Source organism: Mastigoproctus giganteus, chromosome 12, assembly GCF_048544385.1.
Source record: "Mastigoproctus giganteus isolate SK-2022 chromosome 12, ASM4854438v1, whole genome shotgun sequence".
Lineage (NCBI taxonomy): Eukaryota > Metazoa > Arthropoda > Arachnida > Uropygi > Thelyphonidae > Mastigoproctus > Mastigoproctus giganteus.
In genome coordinates, this window is record NC_143586.1 from 28,601,225 (window position 1) to 28,621,783 (window position 20,559).

Sequence of the window (20,559 nt, forward strand, 5' to 3'; positions counted from 1 at the left end):
AAGAAAGAAAACTTACAACATGCTCAATACTTGCACCTCTTCGAAGAATAAGTCCCCCTTCAAAATCTGGTGGCTCTGAAAAGGGGGGGGGGGGAAGAAAACTATTAATGATGGGTACAAACAAGTATAGAAGTTAAGTTAATATGTGATTAAGGTTTTTTTTTTTTTTTTTTATCTTTTCAATACTGCCCTCACAAATTCACATCAGTAATTGCTTTGTACAAAATGGGTCTCTGTGGAATCATAAAATTTTGTCCAAAGGTCAACTGGAGATAACTGTGATATTTAGATGAGGAGTAGCTGAAAAGTTTCTGGACTACTACAAAGAATGAAGCAGTCTGGAAATGAATAAACATTTATTCAACACAGTCACCTGTAAGTGCTATACACTTGATGCAACATTCCTGCATCTTTTCAAGACCCCTTATGTAGAATCCACTATCCTGGTTCTCTGACTACTCTCAAACTCATGAATAAGATCATTATTTGTCTCACACAGTTATCTTTTCAAATGTTTTATAAAGCAAGACAAGTAATAATCCAAATAAACCTAACTAGTGTCCATGCCAATCCAAGAGACCAAACAGTCCACTCCGTGGGCTACAGTTCAGTTTCTCAATAACAGTAATGAATCCAAGTTTCACTCATATTACTAACTGGCCAACAAACCTGACTACAGGATAAATGTTACAAGAATTGTTTTTCCACAATTCATCCTCTCCTGCTCTGCAGTCAAATCCTCAGGAACCTGTTTCACTGAAAATTAGTTTCATGCTCAATTCTTTTTGAGGAATATGATAAAAACTTATTCATATAATATGATTATGTATCTTTGCTGTATATTTAACCTAATCCAATGAACTTCAAAATCAGGTCCATCACTATCCTGGGTGAGCGACTCCACAACCCCTTTTGAATTCTATAACTGGGTTCTTGATGGTACTTCACAATGGACAATCATTATGAAAAATCTCCATTAGATATCCTTTTGGATTTGCATCCCAGACAGTCCTTCAAAAAAGTATTCCATTACTGCATAGTTCTCTTCTTTCGTAAAAATACTAATTTCAATAAATATGACTTTTTTAGACCAAAAAAAAATAAAAAAATAATAATAATAATGAAGATATTACTAAAACAAATTATGTCATATGCATAGTTTATAGTTTAAAATGTTTATTTTATTTTCAAATGAATTATATGGTATGCCAGAAACCTAGATAGTCCTCAGATCATATATGTCATAATGCCATCAGATTGTGCACAAACATTTGTAAACCAGAAATGAATAATGAACCCTCTATAAAATCAACAGGTATTTCACAAATAGTACCACCATTTAGAGGATGCTCCAGCATACAAACTTTCACTCAGAGTACTTATTCAACCAGCAGTAAGACAAAATCTATTGTAAAAATGAAAACTCCAACCATAAAAAATAAATTAAAATTATCAACAGTAAAGATTTCTTGCACCAACCAACACAACTTTATTAAAATATGATAAATACAAAGATAAAAGTAAAATTAAAAATAGGTTAAAAACAGATCATAATAACCTCAAGCAACTGGTGGAGCAGTTCACTGGATAATAAGTCACTCAGAGACAATTCCAGTTTCTTACTCAAGGAATCACCTACCTGAAGGCTAAGAATCAAGATACAAGACACCCAGTGAAATAGAGCCCAATCACCTATCTCCCAACAATGGAGATCTTGACCAACTATATAACCTAGAAGATATCAGACCACTTGGAGAATCAGGGATTTGACCCAAAGCCCCATAGATTTCTGACAGTGAAGCCGAAGATGTACAAAGTCAATATGACAGTGACAAACTTTCTAGAAGCAATCATGGAAAACTAGAGGACCACCCATTGAGGTATTGTATTTTATGAAAAATGCCAAAACGATTCCCATCAGAGGAGGAATCTTCCAGAAGATACCCCAAGACCACTGCAATTCTGTCCAGCATTTAACCCACTATCCACCATGTTCAATACAGCAAGTACAATATTTAAAGAAGGTGGGAAGAACCTGTACACCCTCTCCCACCTGATATACATGGATAACACCTAGCTCTGCACAGCAACAAAGAAGCAACTCCAGCAGTGACTCCAGATCACCAAAGGGCACATATGGGTGAGCTATGCAGTTTTTTTTTTTTTTTTTTGGCTGATACTATATAAGCTTGCTTTCTTGCATCATTTGCCAATACTACTATAATACCAGCATGCCAATGATCATATATATGAACTTAGCAGCAATAGGCCTCCCAGAAAATCTACAAGAAACACCAGAAAGCTATGATCCTGAACAATTCAGAGTTCCTCAACCAATAATACCAGCACCCCATCACAGGATGGGAAAAACCCATAAAGAGAATAGTACAACAGACTCTCGATTAACCGGGACACTTCAAGACTCCAAAAAAAAAAAAAAAAAAAACAGAAATAAAATTCAAGTAATAACTAGAATAGGTATAAACAGATATTTTGCAAGTCATAAATAAGCGACAAGTGGCATTCTAAGTCATCATTGGGAGATTAGTGTGCCTATTATTTTGCAATCCCTGCTGTCTTCACACCCACTGCTCAAAAAAAAAAAAGAGAGAGAGACGAAATTTTTAATTTGTTTTAGTGTGTTGTGTCGATTGTTGTGTTCCGTTGCACTGCAAAAGGACAAATTTTGTTTCGTTATTTATGTCAGGGATGTCGGAATTTTTTTTTTTTTTTTTTTTGTTTAGAAATCGCGAAAATGTGGGTAAACGCAAAAGAGTTGCGTTTTCAGTTAAACAAAAACTTGAAATTATTCAAAAGTTTGAAAACGGTGCATCTGTTAAATCTCTAAGGAATCGTTATAATAAGGATGTAATAAAATGGCCAAACATTAACAAGTATCGGTCAAATTCAAATTTGTCAATAATAATATAGTAGCAATATGTTATTAGTCATTCCCGAATTACCTAAAACTCGGAAATCCTGGAACGTATCCTTACGTACGTCGGGAACTTTTGTATTTTTGGATTAACCGGGAAATCGATTATCCGGGATTTGTTTTTTTACCATCGAGAGTTTACTGTAATAGTAAAAGTATATAGGTAAAGAGATAAACTGAATAAAGAAGTAGTGACTACAAGGAAAGAGGCATTCAAGGTTGAGTATCTCGTTATCATCTCAACAGTGGATGGCACACATCAGTTTAAATATTGAAGTATCAATATGTCAGAATTGGCCAGGATATGACAATGTTCAGAGAAAGGGGAATGAGGACAAGAAAGAGAAGGGGGATGATGAAATAAGAAGAGAAAAGTAGGGATAAGATAAAACAAGAACTAGTCAGGATCTGGCAGTAGCAGAAGGCATGCATTCACTACAAAACTTTGAGTGTGCCAGTGTTCATCATATTGCAACTGGCAGATGCCATAAGAGGATATATGCAAGCCCGTTTATTGCAATTAATACTGGAACCTACACTAGCATGGTGCCAGCAATGATTTTATGAATTTTTGCTTTTGTTCTTGAAGGGTTAAAAATTAATTCAATTCTTTGAAATAAAATTTATTTTATTTCAAAAAACTGAATGTCAAAATTTTTAAACAAAAAAATATGCAATTTATAACAAATTGAGGCATTACTTATCAGTCTGATATCTTTACAAACAACAAATTAACCCAAACTAAATCTTCTGATTTTGATGTTACGATCTCTCCTATTTATCACTTATTCCCTGTTCTTGCTGTTTCTTGCAATACTTCCCATTTTGAATAATGATTCATTTGGTTTGATGATTAATCTTTAGCAACTATAAACATATATTCACCATCTTCTCTCTCTGAAAACTTATATACACCCATTGATCACTGAAATATGAATACTTCTGACAGTATCAATGAGGTACCTGTGTAAATACTTTAAAAGGCCAAAAATCACGACATAAGCATCATTTTGCAAAAAAGCAGACTGCTGTATTTTTATGTGAAATAAAGCAATTACAACTAGGTTTCATGATTTAATAAAATTTTTAAAGGGCATGATCGTGAACACCAAGAAAACAGATGCCATTGCTGTTACTAACACAATGTAGGTGGACCGTTCCTAAACAGCTGTTGTAGAAAACTGCAAAGACCACAAACTACAAAAATTGGTTAAAAAAGTTACTCCATGGGTTGAGAAAAAGGGCATATAATTATGGTTACAGGAAGGGTGACAGAAGACAAGAAACGTAGTGTTGCTATTCCATTTACAGCAGTACAATGGATCAAACTATCTACTAGATTAGAATTTAAGAGAAAACACCACAATGACAAGTCCATTATGATCATTTGGCATCACTACACTTGGAACATCAGTGATCCATTCAGAAACGCTGAATGGATCACTGATGATTGGCAAAAGATTTGGAGGTCTGACAAAACATACCTTTTGCACCATGCAGACAGTAAGACACATACATATGATAAAAATGAGTCAAGAAACCCCCCCCCCCACCTTTCACATATGGTGATGACAATACAGGCCAGTAGCATGGCTTGATCATGGACTAGATATCTTGTTGGGAATCCCTGGTATCACTTATACACACAAGAATATCTGATGACATGGACTACCTAAGCATTGTTGCAGATCAGTGCACCATTATAGCTGTTCCAGAATTTATTCAGAAGTATGTACTCCCCATAAGAAGATTTCGTCATCCTTTGTCAGACAATCAACTCCTTGAATCTCAACACTGAACATTATGAGATGAAGGTGAAGAGGACACTGTGCCCATTTATACTAATCTTCATCTGATTTTAAATGAACATGAGAGAAGTAGGAAATGAAACTGAATTAAAAAGCACAAATACTGAAGGTAAAGCAAAATAAGGTAAAATAATAAGAAGACTGTAGGGAAAAATTATCTAAAAAGCTTACTGCACAAACATTTAATATAATGCAAATGAATATTCTTAAATATTTTAATATTTATTCTTTATAAATAAAAGAATAATTTTTTTTTAAAAAAACAATAAAAGTTAAAAATATTCACAAGAATATTTTTTTATAATTCAAAGTAACTTTTTAAAAATATTACTTTTCATAATGTTCTTTTGTGAAGATTGGAGTAACTAATGTGCATTTTAATATTAAAATTAAGCACTCACCACCTCTCTTTTTGGTATATACTCGAATCAAAGCAAGATATTCCCATAATTGTTCCAGTAAGTAGTCCAAGTTAAGCTTCATATTACAGCTGCAGTAAAATTCCATAATATAAAAGTTTAAATACATCATCCAGAACTGTCAAATATATAATCAATAATTAATTAATAAGAAAATGTTAAGAATTAATTAACAGCTAATTTAAAATTTTAAAAAGTATAAATATTTGAAAAATAATTGAAAGTTGAAAGTTTCTGATTTTATTTTCAGAATTCCACGCTCTAGACCACTGATTCCTTGTTTTATTTCATTACAGAGATACAGTAAACTCCTGTTATAGAACTTTTGAGGAACCAGCCCTAAAGACCACTATTAGCAGGGACTTTCCATTTCACAGGACTGATCATTGAACCAGAAGAAAAGAGCATGAAATTCTGCCTGAAGATTTAAAAGCAGGACAGCATTATAAGCAAGAGTGTTAAAAAACAAAGAGTTCCCTTTTACTCAGGTTTTCAAAAATCAGACAATCGCTCAATAAACAATGATCTATGTATGTTTTTTGAAAGGTCACAATCCTCTGGGATACTTAATTTTCTTTTAATTGGCATTATCATTCTTTTCTTTCTTGGTGATTCTTTTCTACTTTCTCTCTCTCCCTCTCTCTCTCTCTCTCTCCCTCTCTCAGGGTAACTTGGGAATTTTTTTTTGCTGGTGCAGCATAAGCCTCAGGCTTCCTTGTACCATATGACTAATAATAATAATAATAGGCAAATACAAATAGATAAAAACTGCAGTGTCAATGCTATTTACAAACAACAATCAAAAAAGTTATAAAAACATTATATAAACAATAATCATATCAGACACACTTCAGATTCTTACATAAAGATGAGAATTATGAAACGTGACAAGGTATGACAATAAAGTTCCTGGACTGGTGCTACTGTGGTCTTGTTTTACGAGCTTGAAAGTAAATGAAAGTGAAATGTTATGGTTCAAACTTCCTCTAACAGAGAGATTGTCCCATAGGCTGACAGGTTGCAAGTAACGACCAGTTTCGTTAGTAGCATTAATATTCCATATCACAATTTTTCAATGGAATGAAAGAGCAAATATCAAATTTTGCTTCAAACTTAGAAACTCTTCAACAGAAACATATGAAATATTACAAATTGTTTATGGTGATGAAATATTAAGTCATACCAGTGTGTTTGAATGGTATAAGCAGTTCCAAGACAGATATGAGGATGTTTGCGATGACCCAAGAAGTGGAAATCGGTCAATTCAAAATGAGGACAGAGTTGCAGAAGTTGGAAAAATTGTGGCAAGAGATCGTTGTTTCATCCTTAGAATGATGGCCAATAATCTGGATGTGAATAAGGAGATGATTCGTGAAATTCTGCATGAAGATACAGAGAAAAGGAAGGTCTGTGCAAAATTTGTACTGCACAGCCTTATAGTTGAGCAGAAGCAACGAAGAGTGACATCATGCAAAGCCTTCATCCAGACTTGTCAATCCTAATTTCCTTGAATGTAGTTTCACTGGAGATGAGCACTGGGTGTTTCAGTACAACCTGGAGATGAAGTGCCAGAGCATACAGCAGACTTCAAAATCATTACAGAGGCCCAAATTAATTTCATTTAGAAAAGTCCAGAATCAAGATGATGCTGAATACATTTTTTGACAAACAAGGTGTGGAATGTTTTGTTACAAATTCCTTGTGCCTGAAGAGGAGAGAGTCAATGTTGCATTACATATAGGTGCTTCAAAGACTATTTGAAGTACATTTCTTTGGTGAGGCTGCAATTTCAAGAAATAGGCAACTGGTTCTTCTTGCACAACAATATCGTCACCCACTCCGCACTTGTTGAGAAGACATTTCTGATGAAACATGGCATTGTAAAGATCAACCATCTACCCTACTCTCCCAATCTAGCATTCCCAAGGTGGAAACTGCCCTTAAAGGAAAGATGTTGGGGGTATAAAGAAAAATGTAACTGCCAAACTGAACATCATCTCTTTGGATGCATTTGCTGACTCTTTTCAGAAACTTTTAAAAAGGTATAATAAGTTATGTTATAATAAGGTATAATAAGTCAATAATAAGTCAATATTATAATGGTATAATAAGTCAATTATGTTGTGATTACTTTGAATAAAAATAAAACCATCTTTGAGCTCCTTCACTTTGTGTTCTTTTTATTGCACCAGTCCAGGAACTTTATTACCACACATTGTATATGAGTAACTTATCATTTTGCTGGCAATGAGTTGTTAATCTTGTTCATGAATAGCAATTAGACAATCCCATGACCTAACAAATTTCTTAATGTGGCTGCAGCACCATAAAAAGTTAAGCTCCGAGGCAAAATCTTCACCCTTCATAATCAATTCTGATGCACTAATTTGAGAAATGACCAAACAAAGAACTAAATTGTTCATTCTCGGGTGGTTTAGCAGATTCAGACTTCCCTAAATGTAGAAAGAAAATGTGTGGTGTGGATAATGGATTTTGGTGATGAATTTGATGGATAAATGATCAGGAAGGTTTGACTGTATAGCAGCCGATAAAGGAGTGCACATCCTATGATATGTCCATTTATTTGTAGTATAATTATCATAGTATTAAGATGCAATAATTTATGTTTTTAACATAATTCTAGAATATTTCAGATCTAATATTAGCTTGCAATAAATAATAAACTAATTTTTCAGTCATAACAATAAAAAGGTTGGAAAAACAAAACTACAGGAACTTACTCTGATGGGGAGGTAAGTTTCTACAATTTTAGTTTTCTGACCTTTTTATTGTCATTTCAAACTCGGAACTAAAGATTACTCATAAAATTAATATAATTTTTCAGCCATAATTAAAATTCTTTATTTCTAACAATTATTTTCAATGTAAATATCTATAAATGCCCCATGGTTAGCCATTAGAACAATTTACACATAACAGTTAAGCAATATCTTTCGTGTTTGAGATTACTATTAAGGAAAGAGAAATTATGCTTGAATAATCCTACAAATGCTTCCCCGTAATGTAATCATTGAAGTATGTTCATCACAAAGTTTGGAGCTTTGTTTCAAGTGGTATGAAGAAACAGAAAAGATTGTTGAGATTTAAAAATTATATTCTTACCTAACAACAACAGTAAAAGGTTGATGTGCCAGCCTGTCTACTTCTTCAATAGATATCTGATCAATCTTATTATATACATATAAACATGGCAAATAAACACGATTTCTTGCTATTACATCAATCAGTTCATCAGGAGTACAATCTTCTCTAAATAGAACCTCAGCATTAAAGATTTCTTTAATATAATTAAGGAAATGATAAAGTAATTAGTCCATTATTGAAGTGCAAATAATTTAAGTAGTCAAACTTTACAACTAAAATCAATAAACAATGCATAGAGAATAATGCTTAAATAAACATCTACATCAAACATTAATAAAAATGTTTGCATGCTACCTAGCATTTTTCAAATATTCTCATTTTCAAAAAGAGGGAAAAAATATTTCAACAATTAAATTTACCCAACTCTCATACATTTACTAACAATAATACATAAGCTAGCAGCATATAATTTTGCAGCTGTTTATCAGAATTATTATTATCAAACATCTAAATTGATATAATTTATAAACTGTTTCCACTTCTATTAGTTCCACCCTTCCCTTCTCTTATTTAATGAGATAAATGCAGCATTCTTTTCATGATCTGAAAAACTCTTTTTGGGCTTTAACTTTTAGGCTTTAATAAATTCAGAACAGAAGTTTAAAAACGTTTTTTACATGATGGAGAAAGCAGTAAGTCATTTTATTTCTGTATAAAAATAAAAATTGCCACAAAGATCATACAAAAATATAATTTCGGTAAGGCATTCTTTCAGTATGCTTTCTCTTTCTTAAATACATTCAAATCTTGTGAATAAAAAAAGATACTATATTCATGGAGCACCATTTGGACTAACTTCTCGTCACAGCGGCTCAAAGGACAAGTGGAATTAAATGAAATTCCTCCAGCTTTTTTTTCCTATAATATGACAAAAAATGAAAATCAATGAAAACAGTAATAGTTAAAATTACTTTTATTAGCCAAATAATTATTAAAATAAAACTTCAAAGTAACCTGAAATATAATTGTGTTTTTGCAAAGCAGATAGTTGGCAAGTCTCAGGCAGAGGTGTAAAGTTTTTCCTTTGAATTATTTCAGATTTTTTATCCTGAAAACTGACTAGTAAATTCATAACAAATCTGAGGAATAAGAAACAACATAAGTGAGTATGGATGAGGTGCAGTTCTATTGTACAGTGAATCCAGTTGTGACAGATTTATTTACCACTCATTCCTTTTTTAAACTCCAAACAGACAAAGAGCCAAAAAATGCTGTGGGAAGGAGTATTTAGATACGGCAGACTCTGTTAATTGAAATGAAAACAGTCCGGACATAAAGAATCAGGAATAAAGACAAAAACCAGGGTATGTTGCTGCAAGATTCAGAAAAATTAGAAGTGGCAAATGAAGTTTAACATTAACAAATGCAAGATACTGCATATGGATAGCAGTAATCCCAGATTACTGAAGCCAGACTGCAGCCTTTCCTTGTAAAAGTACCCTTTTGTTCCCCTCACTAATCTCATTGCCATTCTCTGTACACTTACCATATGGTACCACACTTAGGATAGTGGAGAATAAAAAAAACCTGTAAAGGGGGGGGGGTAATTGTGCAGTCAGATATAAGTTCTCTGAGCAGTGCAGACAGGCCAACAGGACAGCTCATGAAGTTTTTTCAATGATATATAGGAATTTTGGCAGCAGTGAAAAGGAAGCGATTATCCCATTGTATGAAGCAATATTAGGCCACATCTTGAGTAGTGCATACAGGCTTGGAAGCCTCATTTTGAGAAGGATTGGTTGGTTGGTTGGATTTTATTGGCACATTCATTTTGAGAAGGATGTGGATAGCCTGGAATGGATGCAGAGAAGGGCAATGAGATCAGTGAGAGGAACAAAAGGGTACTCTTACCAGGAAAGGCTGCAGTTCTGCAAACTGCAGCATGTGTAGACTAAGCACTTGCACGATCTGACTGATGTGTTTAAAGCATTGAATAGATTGAGTATGACAAAATCCTTTCTCCTGCTCAGACTACACACAAGGGGACATAAATTCATATCAAAGGATGGTTGGAGGAAAGATGTGTGGAAATTTCTCTTCAGCCAGCAAGTAGTTAATTGTTGGAATCAAACTTCCATCTAGTGTTGTAGATATGAGTAGCTTGAATAAATTCAAGGAACAACAAGACAAACTATTAGAGGGGATGGACAGGTGATATGGAAAGTAGGTTTTTTTTTTTTTTTTTTTTTGGCTGATGCTGTATAAGCTTTCTTTCTTGCACTGTTTGCCACTACTAATACTAAATGAAGTTGCATAGAGTCAAATCTGATGGATGGCTACTGTGAAAGCCCTATGCTACAAATGGAGCAAAAATATTTGTTCATTTACCTACAAGGATACCGGACAATCCTAACCATACAGCCAACACGCTTGATCTTTTTTCTCACAAACAATCCTTCTAAGCACATGGTCAAAGTGAGTGGTCTTTTAGGCACCTCAGATCACAACTTGGTGATTGTCTCTTCTCCAATGGAGCCTTTATTTCATGGCTATTCGCAATCTCGTGCTGTTTGGCATTACATGAATGCAAAATGGGATAGCCTGCGAGATTTCATTTCTTCTTTTCCTTGGTCAGATTACTGCTTCAAAACTTCTCATGTCAACGTTTGCTCAGATCATGTCAGTGAAATTATTCTTGTAGGAATGGAATCCTTTATCCTACCACTCCACATTAAAATCTAAACCTTGGTTTTCCAATAAATGTGCTAAGGCTGTTCAAGAGAAGAATGTTGTATATCGTAATTGGCTTGTTTCCAATTCTTCAGTTTCATTTTCTGCCTACACCAAAGCTTGCAACAATTGTAAAGCAGTTATTAATCAGTCCAAACTAGATTTTGAACTGGCTAAGAATAGAAAACTTGCTTCTTGCCCTAATGGCAGCCAAGCATTCTGGTCTCTTGCCAATGCTATTGGCTGCAACTTTTGCTCATCTCTGCTCCCACCTCTGTCAAGACCAGATAGTTCTGTTGTCACATCAGAATCAAAATCATGTATTAATGATTTTTGGATTAACGTAAAGTAATGGAGAAATCAATTAACCACCAACTCTCAATGCTTGCTGTGGTCTTCCGTCAAAAGGATGTTAGAAGGATTTTGACAAATCTTGCTAAGAAAGCTCCAGGTCCTGATGGTATTTCTCCACTTGTTCTCAAAACCTGTGCTACTGAACTTACTCCTGTTCTTTGCCGTCTTTTTTCATTATCTTATTCCAAAGAGGTTTTTCTTCTGCTTGGAAATTTGCTCATATCCAGCCAGTTCCTAAAAAGGGTGACAAATCTCTTCCATCCAATTATCGTCCCATTGCAATTACAGTAGACTCTCAATTTTCTGGGATAGATGGTAAAAAACAAATCCCGGATAATCAATTTCCCGGTTAATCCAAAAATACAGAAGTCCCTGACATACGTAAAGGATATGTTCAAGGACTTCTTACTTCGTCGAGTTTTACGTAACTCAGGATTGACTAATAACATATTTCTACTATATTATTATTATAGCAGAAATCTGAATTCAGCGCAATACTTGATTATTAGTTTAATTTTCTAATCCAAATCAATCACTTTCCTTTTCTTTGTAGATTTACTAGTACTGCTCTCACTTATTCTCTTAGCTGGCACCATGATAACGGTCAAAATTAATTTTCTGTAAAGAACTTCACAGGGTTAAGGCAAAAACTCACTATTATCACCCCGTGCGAGCTCACATTTTACTAAAGCACATTTCTGGAGGTCACTACCAAAAAACAATTTGCACTTTCTGTGTTATTGGGCTTTTCTGTTCATGCATCTAATTATAAACGGTAGTAAACTCATCTCATTGAGTTTGCGAAAATACCGATAACTGCAATTCTGTGGATTTTTACATTATTATGGTGAAATGTGTGTCCCCTTCTTCAGTCATATATATAAAAAAAAAAAAAAAACACCATAAATAAATTGTAAGAATCTTCTCTTCTTTCCTATTTTTTTGCTTGTTGCTCCGTATCTCACTTATGCAATTTGTGCGTGCCGTGATCGTTGTTATTGATTGCTTATTTTATGTTATTTTTCTTTTGTTTTAAATTTTACAATCCTAAAAAAAAAAAAAAAAAAAAAAATTTGAGTGAAAAAAAAAAAAAAACTTACATCAGTCCGAAGTTGTGTAAGTCGGGGACTAACTGTGTCGAAAAATGTTCAGCAACCTATGTCGATAGATAAAAAATGAAAAAAACTTACCACATATTACTCGCGTGTCCAATATACAATGCTTCTCTTTATTTTTTGCGATGTCGATATTAAATCTAATACCATCCCTTTATTTTTTATGATGTTGCATATGGTTTGGTCACCAACATTATAATGGTTCATCATTAAAGATTTAGTGGATGCACCGTTTTCAAACTTTTGAATAATTTCAAGTTTTTCTTTAACTGAAAACGCAACTCCTTTGTGTTTACTCATCATTTTTGCGATTTCTAAACAAAAAAATATAAATATATATATATTTACTATAAAAAAAAAATTTCAACATCCCTGACATAAATAACAAAATAAAATTTGTCCTTTTGCAGTGCAACGGAACACGACAATCAACACGACACACTAAAACAAGCTAAACATTTCTTCTCTTTTTTTTTTTTTTTTTTTTTTTTGAGTGGCAGGTTCTAGTTGTTACTTGAATTTTATGATTTTTGGTTGATTTTTTATTTTTTTATTTGGAGTCTTGAAGTGTCCCAGTTAATCCAATCCAGGTAAATTGAGAGTCTGCTGTACTTCTACTCTTTCTAAAGTAATGGAGAAATCGATTAACTGCCAACCCAACTCTTAAACTACCTAGAATCCTTCCATCTGATCAACAATCGCCAGCATGGATTCCATCAGCATCGATCCACTGGTGATATTCTGGCTTATGTTACCATTTATGGATAAATTCAATGGAAAAAGTTTGGTGAAACACAAGCAGTTGCTCCTGACATCTCAAAGGCTTTCGATCATGTTTGGCATAAAGGTCTTCTAAACAAGCTTCCATTTTATGATTTTCCAACTGTTTTTTGTAATTGGTTATCCAGTTTTCTCTCTGATCGCTCACTGAGGGTAATGGTAGATGGCTCTCTGTCTTTTTTTTTTTTTTTTTTATGAAATCCCCAAGCACGAAAGGTATCAAAACCTATAGTACTTAGTACCATGCATGGGTTGAAGGAAAAGTATGGGGAGGAGATGCCGGAAACTTTTCTCTAGAGACTAAACATAACTTCTCCACTAATGCTGGTGTCCCCCAAGGTTCAGTTCTTTTCCCCACTCTTTTCCTCTTGTATATTAATGACCTTCTTCCATCGACTGGAAATCCTATCCATAGTTTTGCCAACGGTAGCACACTGCATTCCACTTTCCATTTTGAGAAACCTTGTCCTGCTCAATCAGCTTCAACTTCTCGAATATCCGCTACCAATTCCTTAAATGCCGATCTCCAGGTAATTCTCCAGTGGAACAAAGACAACAGTTGATTTCAATCCTCTAAACCCCAGTCCTGTCTTATATCTCGTAAAAAGGATTCTTCTGCTCCTATGCTTATGAGACTCCGATTTCTAGGCAAAATGATATATCTTTTGGGGATTACCCTGACTTCTAATCTCTCTTGGCACAATCACATTACAAATATTGCTTCCTCTACATCTCAAAAACTTGGTTTTCTCTTTCTCTCTCGGCGTTACTTTTCTTCCAAACAGCTGCTCACTCTGTATAAATCGCAAATCCGCCCCGGCATGGAATATTGTTCCCACATCTGGGGGTGGTGCCCCCAAAATCTCTCTCAAGCTTCTTGATTCCATTCAGAAGAGGGCAGTTAGGTTAATTAATCACTCATCTCTAACAGAGTCTCTCCGCTCGCTGTCTCATAGATGTACTGTTTCTGCTGCATGCCTTTTCTACAGATACTTCCATGGGCACTGTTCTTCTGAATTGGCTTCTATAATTCCCACTCTCTCTCTTTCAAAACAGTCCAAACACATGTTGCCACCAGCCAATATCCATTTACTGTCCAACTTCAAACTCACAGAACCAACTTTTCATCTTCCTAGTTTATTCATTCGACTGCGGGTTTCTGGAACAACCTTCCTTCATACGTATTTTCTGAAAGTTACAGAAGTTCAAGTCTGTCAACAAATATCTTCTTTTGTCTTCTCAACCTCCAACCCAAGCACAGTACTAAGTCCTATAGGTTCTAATACCTCTCGTGTTTGGGGTTTTCATAAAAAAAAAAAAAAATAATAATAATAATAATAATAATTATAAGGCAGGCACAATATTTGCATTTCAAAATGTTTTGCAAGCGACAGAAGAAATGTTAATGCGTATCTGCAGAAATTAAGCCAAAATAAAATTATCTAATGCATGTTAAAATCGTATGCACTCCACATTTAGATTAAAAAAAAAAAAATAAATAAAATATAAAATTAATGTGTGCTGGATAATATCATCACCATATTTCTAGGTCACCATATTTTCCTGAAATTCTATAAATTTCACAAACAGCAAGTGAGCATCAAATTCAATCTAGAAGGGAAGGTAAAGTACAACAGTATAGGCAAGGAAATCCCATATTGCAATGTTTGTGTTTTGTTCTTTTTTGATTACAAACCATTTATCGGGTTCAAACTCATTCGTATAATGATATTTCTGCTGTTACACTATCTGTTTATCAAATTCTTATTTTAATACCTAAAAAATCATGCTACTTTTGAAATCATGTGGGCCTTCTTGTAAAACTGTGTAGAAAAAAAGGAAAACACAAAAAATATGTATTTAAATACCAGAGTTAACACAAAATTCATTCGTTATTTCATGTCAGTTGGCTCTTTCATCCAAATTGAGTGTTACCACTAGACATCAGGTTATATGCACTAAAAAACAGGTTAATGTTTTCTAGCCAATGAAACAAAGCATTACCTTAACACTACCAATAGCCAACGAATGCATACTATCCAAGAAATCAACAAATTCTTTTATAGAATCAATTTTTAGCATAAAATGATGCCACTTGTAACCATGTTTTCCATCTTGTGAGAACAAGGTCAGGTGAGAGAGAGAGAGAGAGAGAGAGAGAGAGAGAGAGAGAGAGAGAGAGAGAGAGAGAGAGAGAGAGAGAGAGAGAGAGAGGGGGTATTTCTGTAATATAAGTTGCTATTCTCAAGGGCTCTTTTGACAGTCTTTTTTATACTGGAAGTGAATTGTTAATTTCACCAAAATTCTCCTGAATTGCCTTCACCAACCTATATAAGCCATGGGCTAAGCAAGTAATGTGGATCAGATTTGGATAGAAAACTTGTAATATAGAAGCGGTTTTTACCATATAGGAAGCAGCATCAATAACAAAAATGCAGACTCTTTCGCTGTGGGTTGATTCTGGCCATAATAACTGCAAATAATCATTAAAAAATCTTGCTATTGTAGAGTAATTTACCTTTTTGAGGCTCTTACAAGCACAAGGGTTCTGCATCTAATTTTCTACATAAAATGTGCAAATAGTGGCCAAAAACATCTGTTGCTTCGTCAACTGACATCCAAATATAGTTTTGTCTAATATATTGACGAATTTTGTGAATGTCTTCATAAATAGCATTAAGGTAATTCTTTCTCAAGGTAGATTCATCTGGAATATTTTGATTTATACAATATCTTTTCAAAAACTGCTCTAAGACCTGGCTGTTTAACTTATTGAAAGGGATATTACTGCTTACAAGGGTGAAATCCTTTGAAAAATCACTTTCTCTTCTTTTGAAGTACTGCTTTGGAAATTTTTCTTTGCTTCTTCCTTTGCTTGGCCATAATGTGCAATACTCTTTTCACATGAGGGTCAATCTGGAATTTTTTCTTTCACGGAACATTCTTTTCATAAACAACACAGAACTCAATGCCATCCATAGTAAAATCTTTTCCATGATTGGAAAACCATGATTCTATATGAAGTTTTGTAGCAGATTTAATTTTTGACATGTTTAAATACACAGTGAAATTAACCACTAATTCCATAATTTCTACCTCTGTCAACAAAGTTTAAACTCATAATATCCATAAACAGAAGTGTTTTCTTTGATGTCCCAACTTCAAATTTCAGAAATCTCTAATTATAGTGCAATCAGCAAAAATGTACCATCAAATACGCACATTTAATGAAAACGTTTCAACTGATGTAGTCCATAGCATAAGAACAAATAGAAAGAATATAGCATTAAAATGTTTCCCATGTTCAGTGAAATATTATACCATGCTAACTTAATTGCAATACAGTGAGCTGTTCTGTAGTTCCAATCACCATTTGAGAAAATGATTAAGTTAAGGTATATGCAGTATTGTTTGTAATATTTGGGTTATATGCATTTATACGCATTAATGACTACAATGGCCACAATATGCATTTGCACATGCGAAATTGCATATAATCCAAAGTGTAGTTATCATGTTTAACACAATGACAAATATCAGTTGCTGTAAGCTGTCTGAATGGCCAGATACTAGTCTTCTGTTTATAGTTTCTCTTATGGGTTGGTTCCATGATCAAAATAACTTACTGGGTTCATAATGAGCCACTTTTCCATAGATGCATGTAATTCCTTTACTTGATCCAGTCTGTCACTAGCCTTCCATGGTAAACCATTACCCAAATGTCATTTTTGTGTAATGGACAGATAATGTTATCCAAACATTACCCTTCTGCAACACAATCTTTTTTCATTATACTGATTCCACAGAACTTTCCAATCTTATGAGTCATAACTCTTCTTGTCTTGGTTCAAAGGCTACATACAGAGATAAGAACAGAGCTTCTGCTATAAAGATTCAGTGTTTCTGACTGATTACAATTCCTATTTATCGTTGCTTTTGAATCTGTTACTTAAATTCTGCAAATGAGGAGAACATGGGTAAAATATATATTTTTTTATTATCTATTTTAGAGTTACTACTTACTTAGCACTGTGATTATTTTTATCTAATGTGTGTACAGGCTGTTGAAATATGTTTTAAGTTAGCAATTTTTTATAATCACCTCATATTATACCTGCTGTGAGCAATTACCACAAAAAGGATCTAAAAATGCATACATCCAAGTAAGTAATAATATTTATACTTAAATTCATATGAACACATTCTGAAGGGTATTTATTGTGTAGCTATTTAAAAAAAAAATAGTTGAAAAGATTTTGCATTATACCTTAAAATATATATTGGGCCTCAACTTATTAAGCCGGATTCCCACAGTTTCTAATTCTTTCTCAAGTAAGAGCCTAGAATAAAAAATAAAAAAGATATGTAAATGGAAATTATATATTTAAAACATATTCAATTAATTTAATTGAATAAATACTATATACACATACATAGACACACACACACACAAGACAGAAGCTCAAGAAGAAATCAACCAATTTCAATCATTATCAGCAGATTCCAAGCTGAAAATCAACTGGCAAAAATATGGGTAGGATAACAAGTGGTGTTTAACCCTGTCAGTAGTAAATTCACTGAATATGTGTGGGCTCAGGGTAGCAAGTTTTCTACTATCAGCCAATTGTTATTTTCTTGAAATGAAAAGTCATAAAAAAAAAAAACTTTGCACATAAATCCTTTTAAATATGAATTGGTTCTTATTTTAGCAGCCAAGTTAAAATGACTTGCTGCTAAACATTAGAGTGAATTGTCAAAAATCAAATCAAAATTTTAAAAAATCATTAAAAAACATTTTAAATTTTAAAAAAAAAAAGTGTCATTATATATATTTATTAAGGGTAATTTTAGACTAATATATATTATGACATGGGATCACAAATTATACAAGACCAGGTGATTTGTTTGGTTGCAAAACAGGCAGATTAAGCCTATATGATATGTTTACACACAGTCTACTCTTTATATTCTACTATTCTACTCTTTATATATATATAAAGGCACACACATATACACACACTACTACTATTTCCTAATTTATGTATTCTATTTCTACACATACACACTACTTTCTATAAAATTTATACATACAGGATGTTTCACTTAAAAGACACCAGGTCTATCTCACATCACTTATTTTTAGGTTTGGGCTATTTGTCATCTGGACCTATTTTGTCATATTTCAAATTTTTGAATTTTGAAAAATGGACTAAGTATTATTATTATATTATCAAGGCACCAGACCCTGCCAAGATAGTGGCTTTAAGGCAATTTAAAGTTGATATCAAGTTGATATGATAATATAAAGTTGACCACAGATGTTTTATGACAATGTTGTGCATATGGTATTCAAGTTAACATTTTATGATTTTCAAATTTAAATTTTGTCTAACCAACTGCTTTTTTCTCAAGGAAAAAGTTGTCTCCCATCTTTGTGGTTTAGCCTAAAAATGTCATTGTGTTCTTCTGAAATGAATGTAAATGTAAACCAATTTTATTTGAAGAAAAAAACAAAGCAACCACAAGAACAAATTGTAGCATGAATACAGATGACATAAATTGCCCTTGTATAGAAAACAGTTCTACACGGCTAAACACACATACTAAAAAGACTCACACACAACCATCACTGTGTTTGTTACATTTTACAATCATTTCAGAAGTAACACTGATGTTTTTAAGCTAGACTGCAATCAGAGAACAACTTTCCCAGCAGGAAAAAAGCAAATTTTAAATTTAGAAATTATAGCATGTCCAATTTTAACATCAAATTCAAAAATTTTGGCCCAAATATGACAAAAAAAAAAGTCCAGATTAAAAAATTTTCAGTAATACACTTGATCAGTTCACTCCTACAGCCCTACTGATGAACCACAGATCTGTGTCGATGTTGTAGCAATTTGCACACAGAAGCAGCACAAGACATAGTCATACTGTCCAATTTCCTTAGTTTAAATAATCTGGATTCCAAAGAAAGAGAAGATCCAGTAACTTCTTTCAAAATTCTACATTAAACATAGTTTCACATATGGTAACTGCTGTCATGCTCATTAATCATTCCAGGGAATCACTGTAGAATTCTTAAATGTCATCTTGGCCAAACAGGTGTGATTCCATGATTGGCAGATATCCACAGTATAGAGCCATAAAGAAATACAGGAAATACACAGGTGCCTGAATACTTGAGAATAATGCTTCTATTGGTGATCATGGTTAAACCGCATTTTACATTCCAGGCAACCCACAAAATGGAAGGTCTTAATTTAGAATATTGATCATGAAATCAAAGTTTAGTATCCAGGTACATACCCAGGAATTTAACAAAGTTTGTAGGACTTAACTCAGCAGGACTAACTGCAACCTTAAGGGGAGAAGGATGCATCAATAAAGAAAAAATATGATAATCTGACACTCTGGATTTAGGAAAGCAACAAAAAAGAAAAGATTGAATTAAACTATTAGATGAAAAAATATGGCAACATTTTGTGTAGAAGAAGAAACAGAAATGAAGAAATTACAGAACTGAAAGAATATATCATCAGTATAAGAAAAAAAAAAAAAAAATCCTGAAGGTGAGTGTTGAAAAATGAAAATAAGATCACTGTGAACAGCAAGGCCAAAGTCCCAACTTGTCAAAGCCTCACCTGTGTACAGATATTAGGTTCCATTCCTATAAGTAAACTCAAAAATCTTTCAGAAAGTAGGTAAAGTGGAGAAATAATATAAGATCTAGGAGATTCAACAATGAAGATATTATTACTAGATCAAATTTTGCTATGATATCAAAAAAGAAACAGTGACCAGTATATCCCTGTTTCTGTTTTGCCAAACCAAGTTTGATAATATAGAGGAGAGAGAGAGACTAATTGAAATAATAAGTTTCAGTGGATCTCTTAGAGATATCATAATGCATGAACAGAAGATGGGTAGCAAAATACGATCAGTTAAAAGTACCAAAAGTTGTTATTCTGTAGTCCCTTTCAACATTAATCACTTCAATTCATTGTTTAGTATTTCTTTTGTACTGCTGAACATGAACTCTATATCAATTTTAATTAAAATGTGGACTGATTGAAGTCCATTTTTAACTTAAAGAAGTTTTTCTGGAAGTGGGGTCATTTTTCTAGTGTTCTTTTTACAATATTTAAAAAGATTTTTGAATGCAGACAGCCTTTATAAGTCTCGTCATTTCTGGCAGTGAACTATAATGAGAGATGTGGTTTACTGTTCATCACTGCAAATAAAATAAATACTAAATGGGCCAGGTACTGTGCAAACTGCAGAAGAGAATAGAGCAGATGAGACAAACACAT

At 33.4% G+C, this 20,559-nt stretch overlaps 1 protein-coding gene across 1 annotated transcript in view; it reads right to left on the reverse strand.

Annotated features, from left to right (window-relative positions):
- Window positions 1-20,559, reverse strand: part of LOC150076822 (developmentally-regulated GTP-binding protein 2) — a 73,343-nt gene that overhangs the window by 10,646 nt on the left and 42,138 nt on the right. Inside the window, exons 7-11 of the mRNA XM_090386723.1 lie at window positions 17,514-17,586; window positions 9,095-9,185; window positions 8,286-8,460; window positions 5,145-5,233; window positions 17-75 (exon numbers count right to left, since the gene is read on the reverse strand). Coding sequence (XP_090242849.1) covers window positions 17-75; window positions 5,145-5,233; window positions 8,286-8,460; window positions 9,095-9,185; window positions 17,514-17,586 — 487 coding nt within the window. The remainder of the gene's footprint in view (window positions 1-16; window positions 76-5,144; window positions 5,234-8,285; window positions 8,461-9,094; window positions 9,186-17,513; window positions 17,587-20,559) is intronic.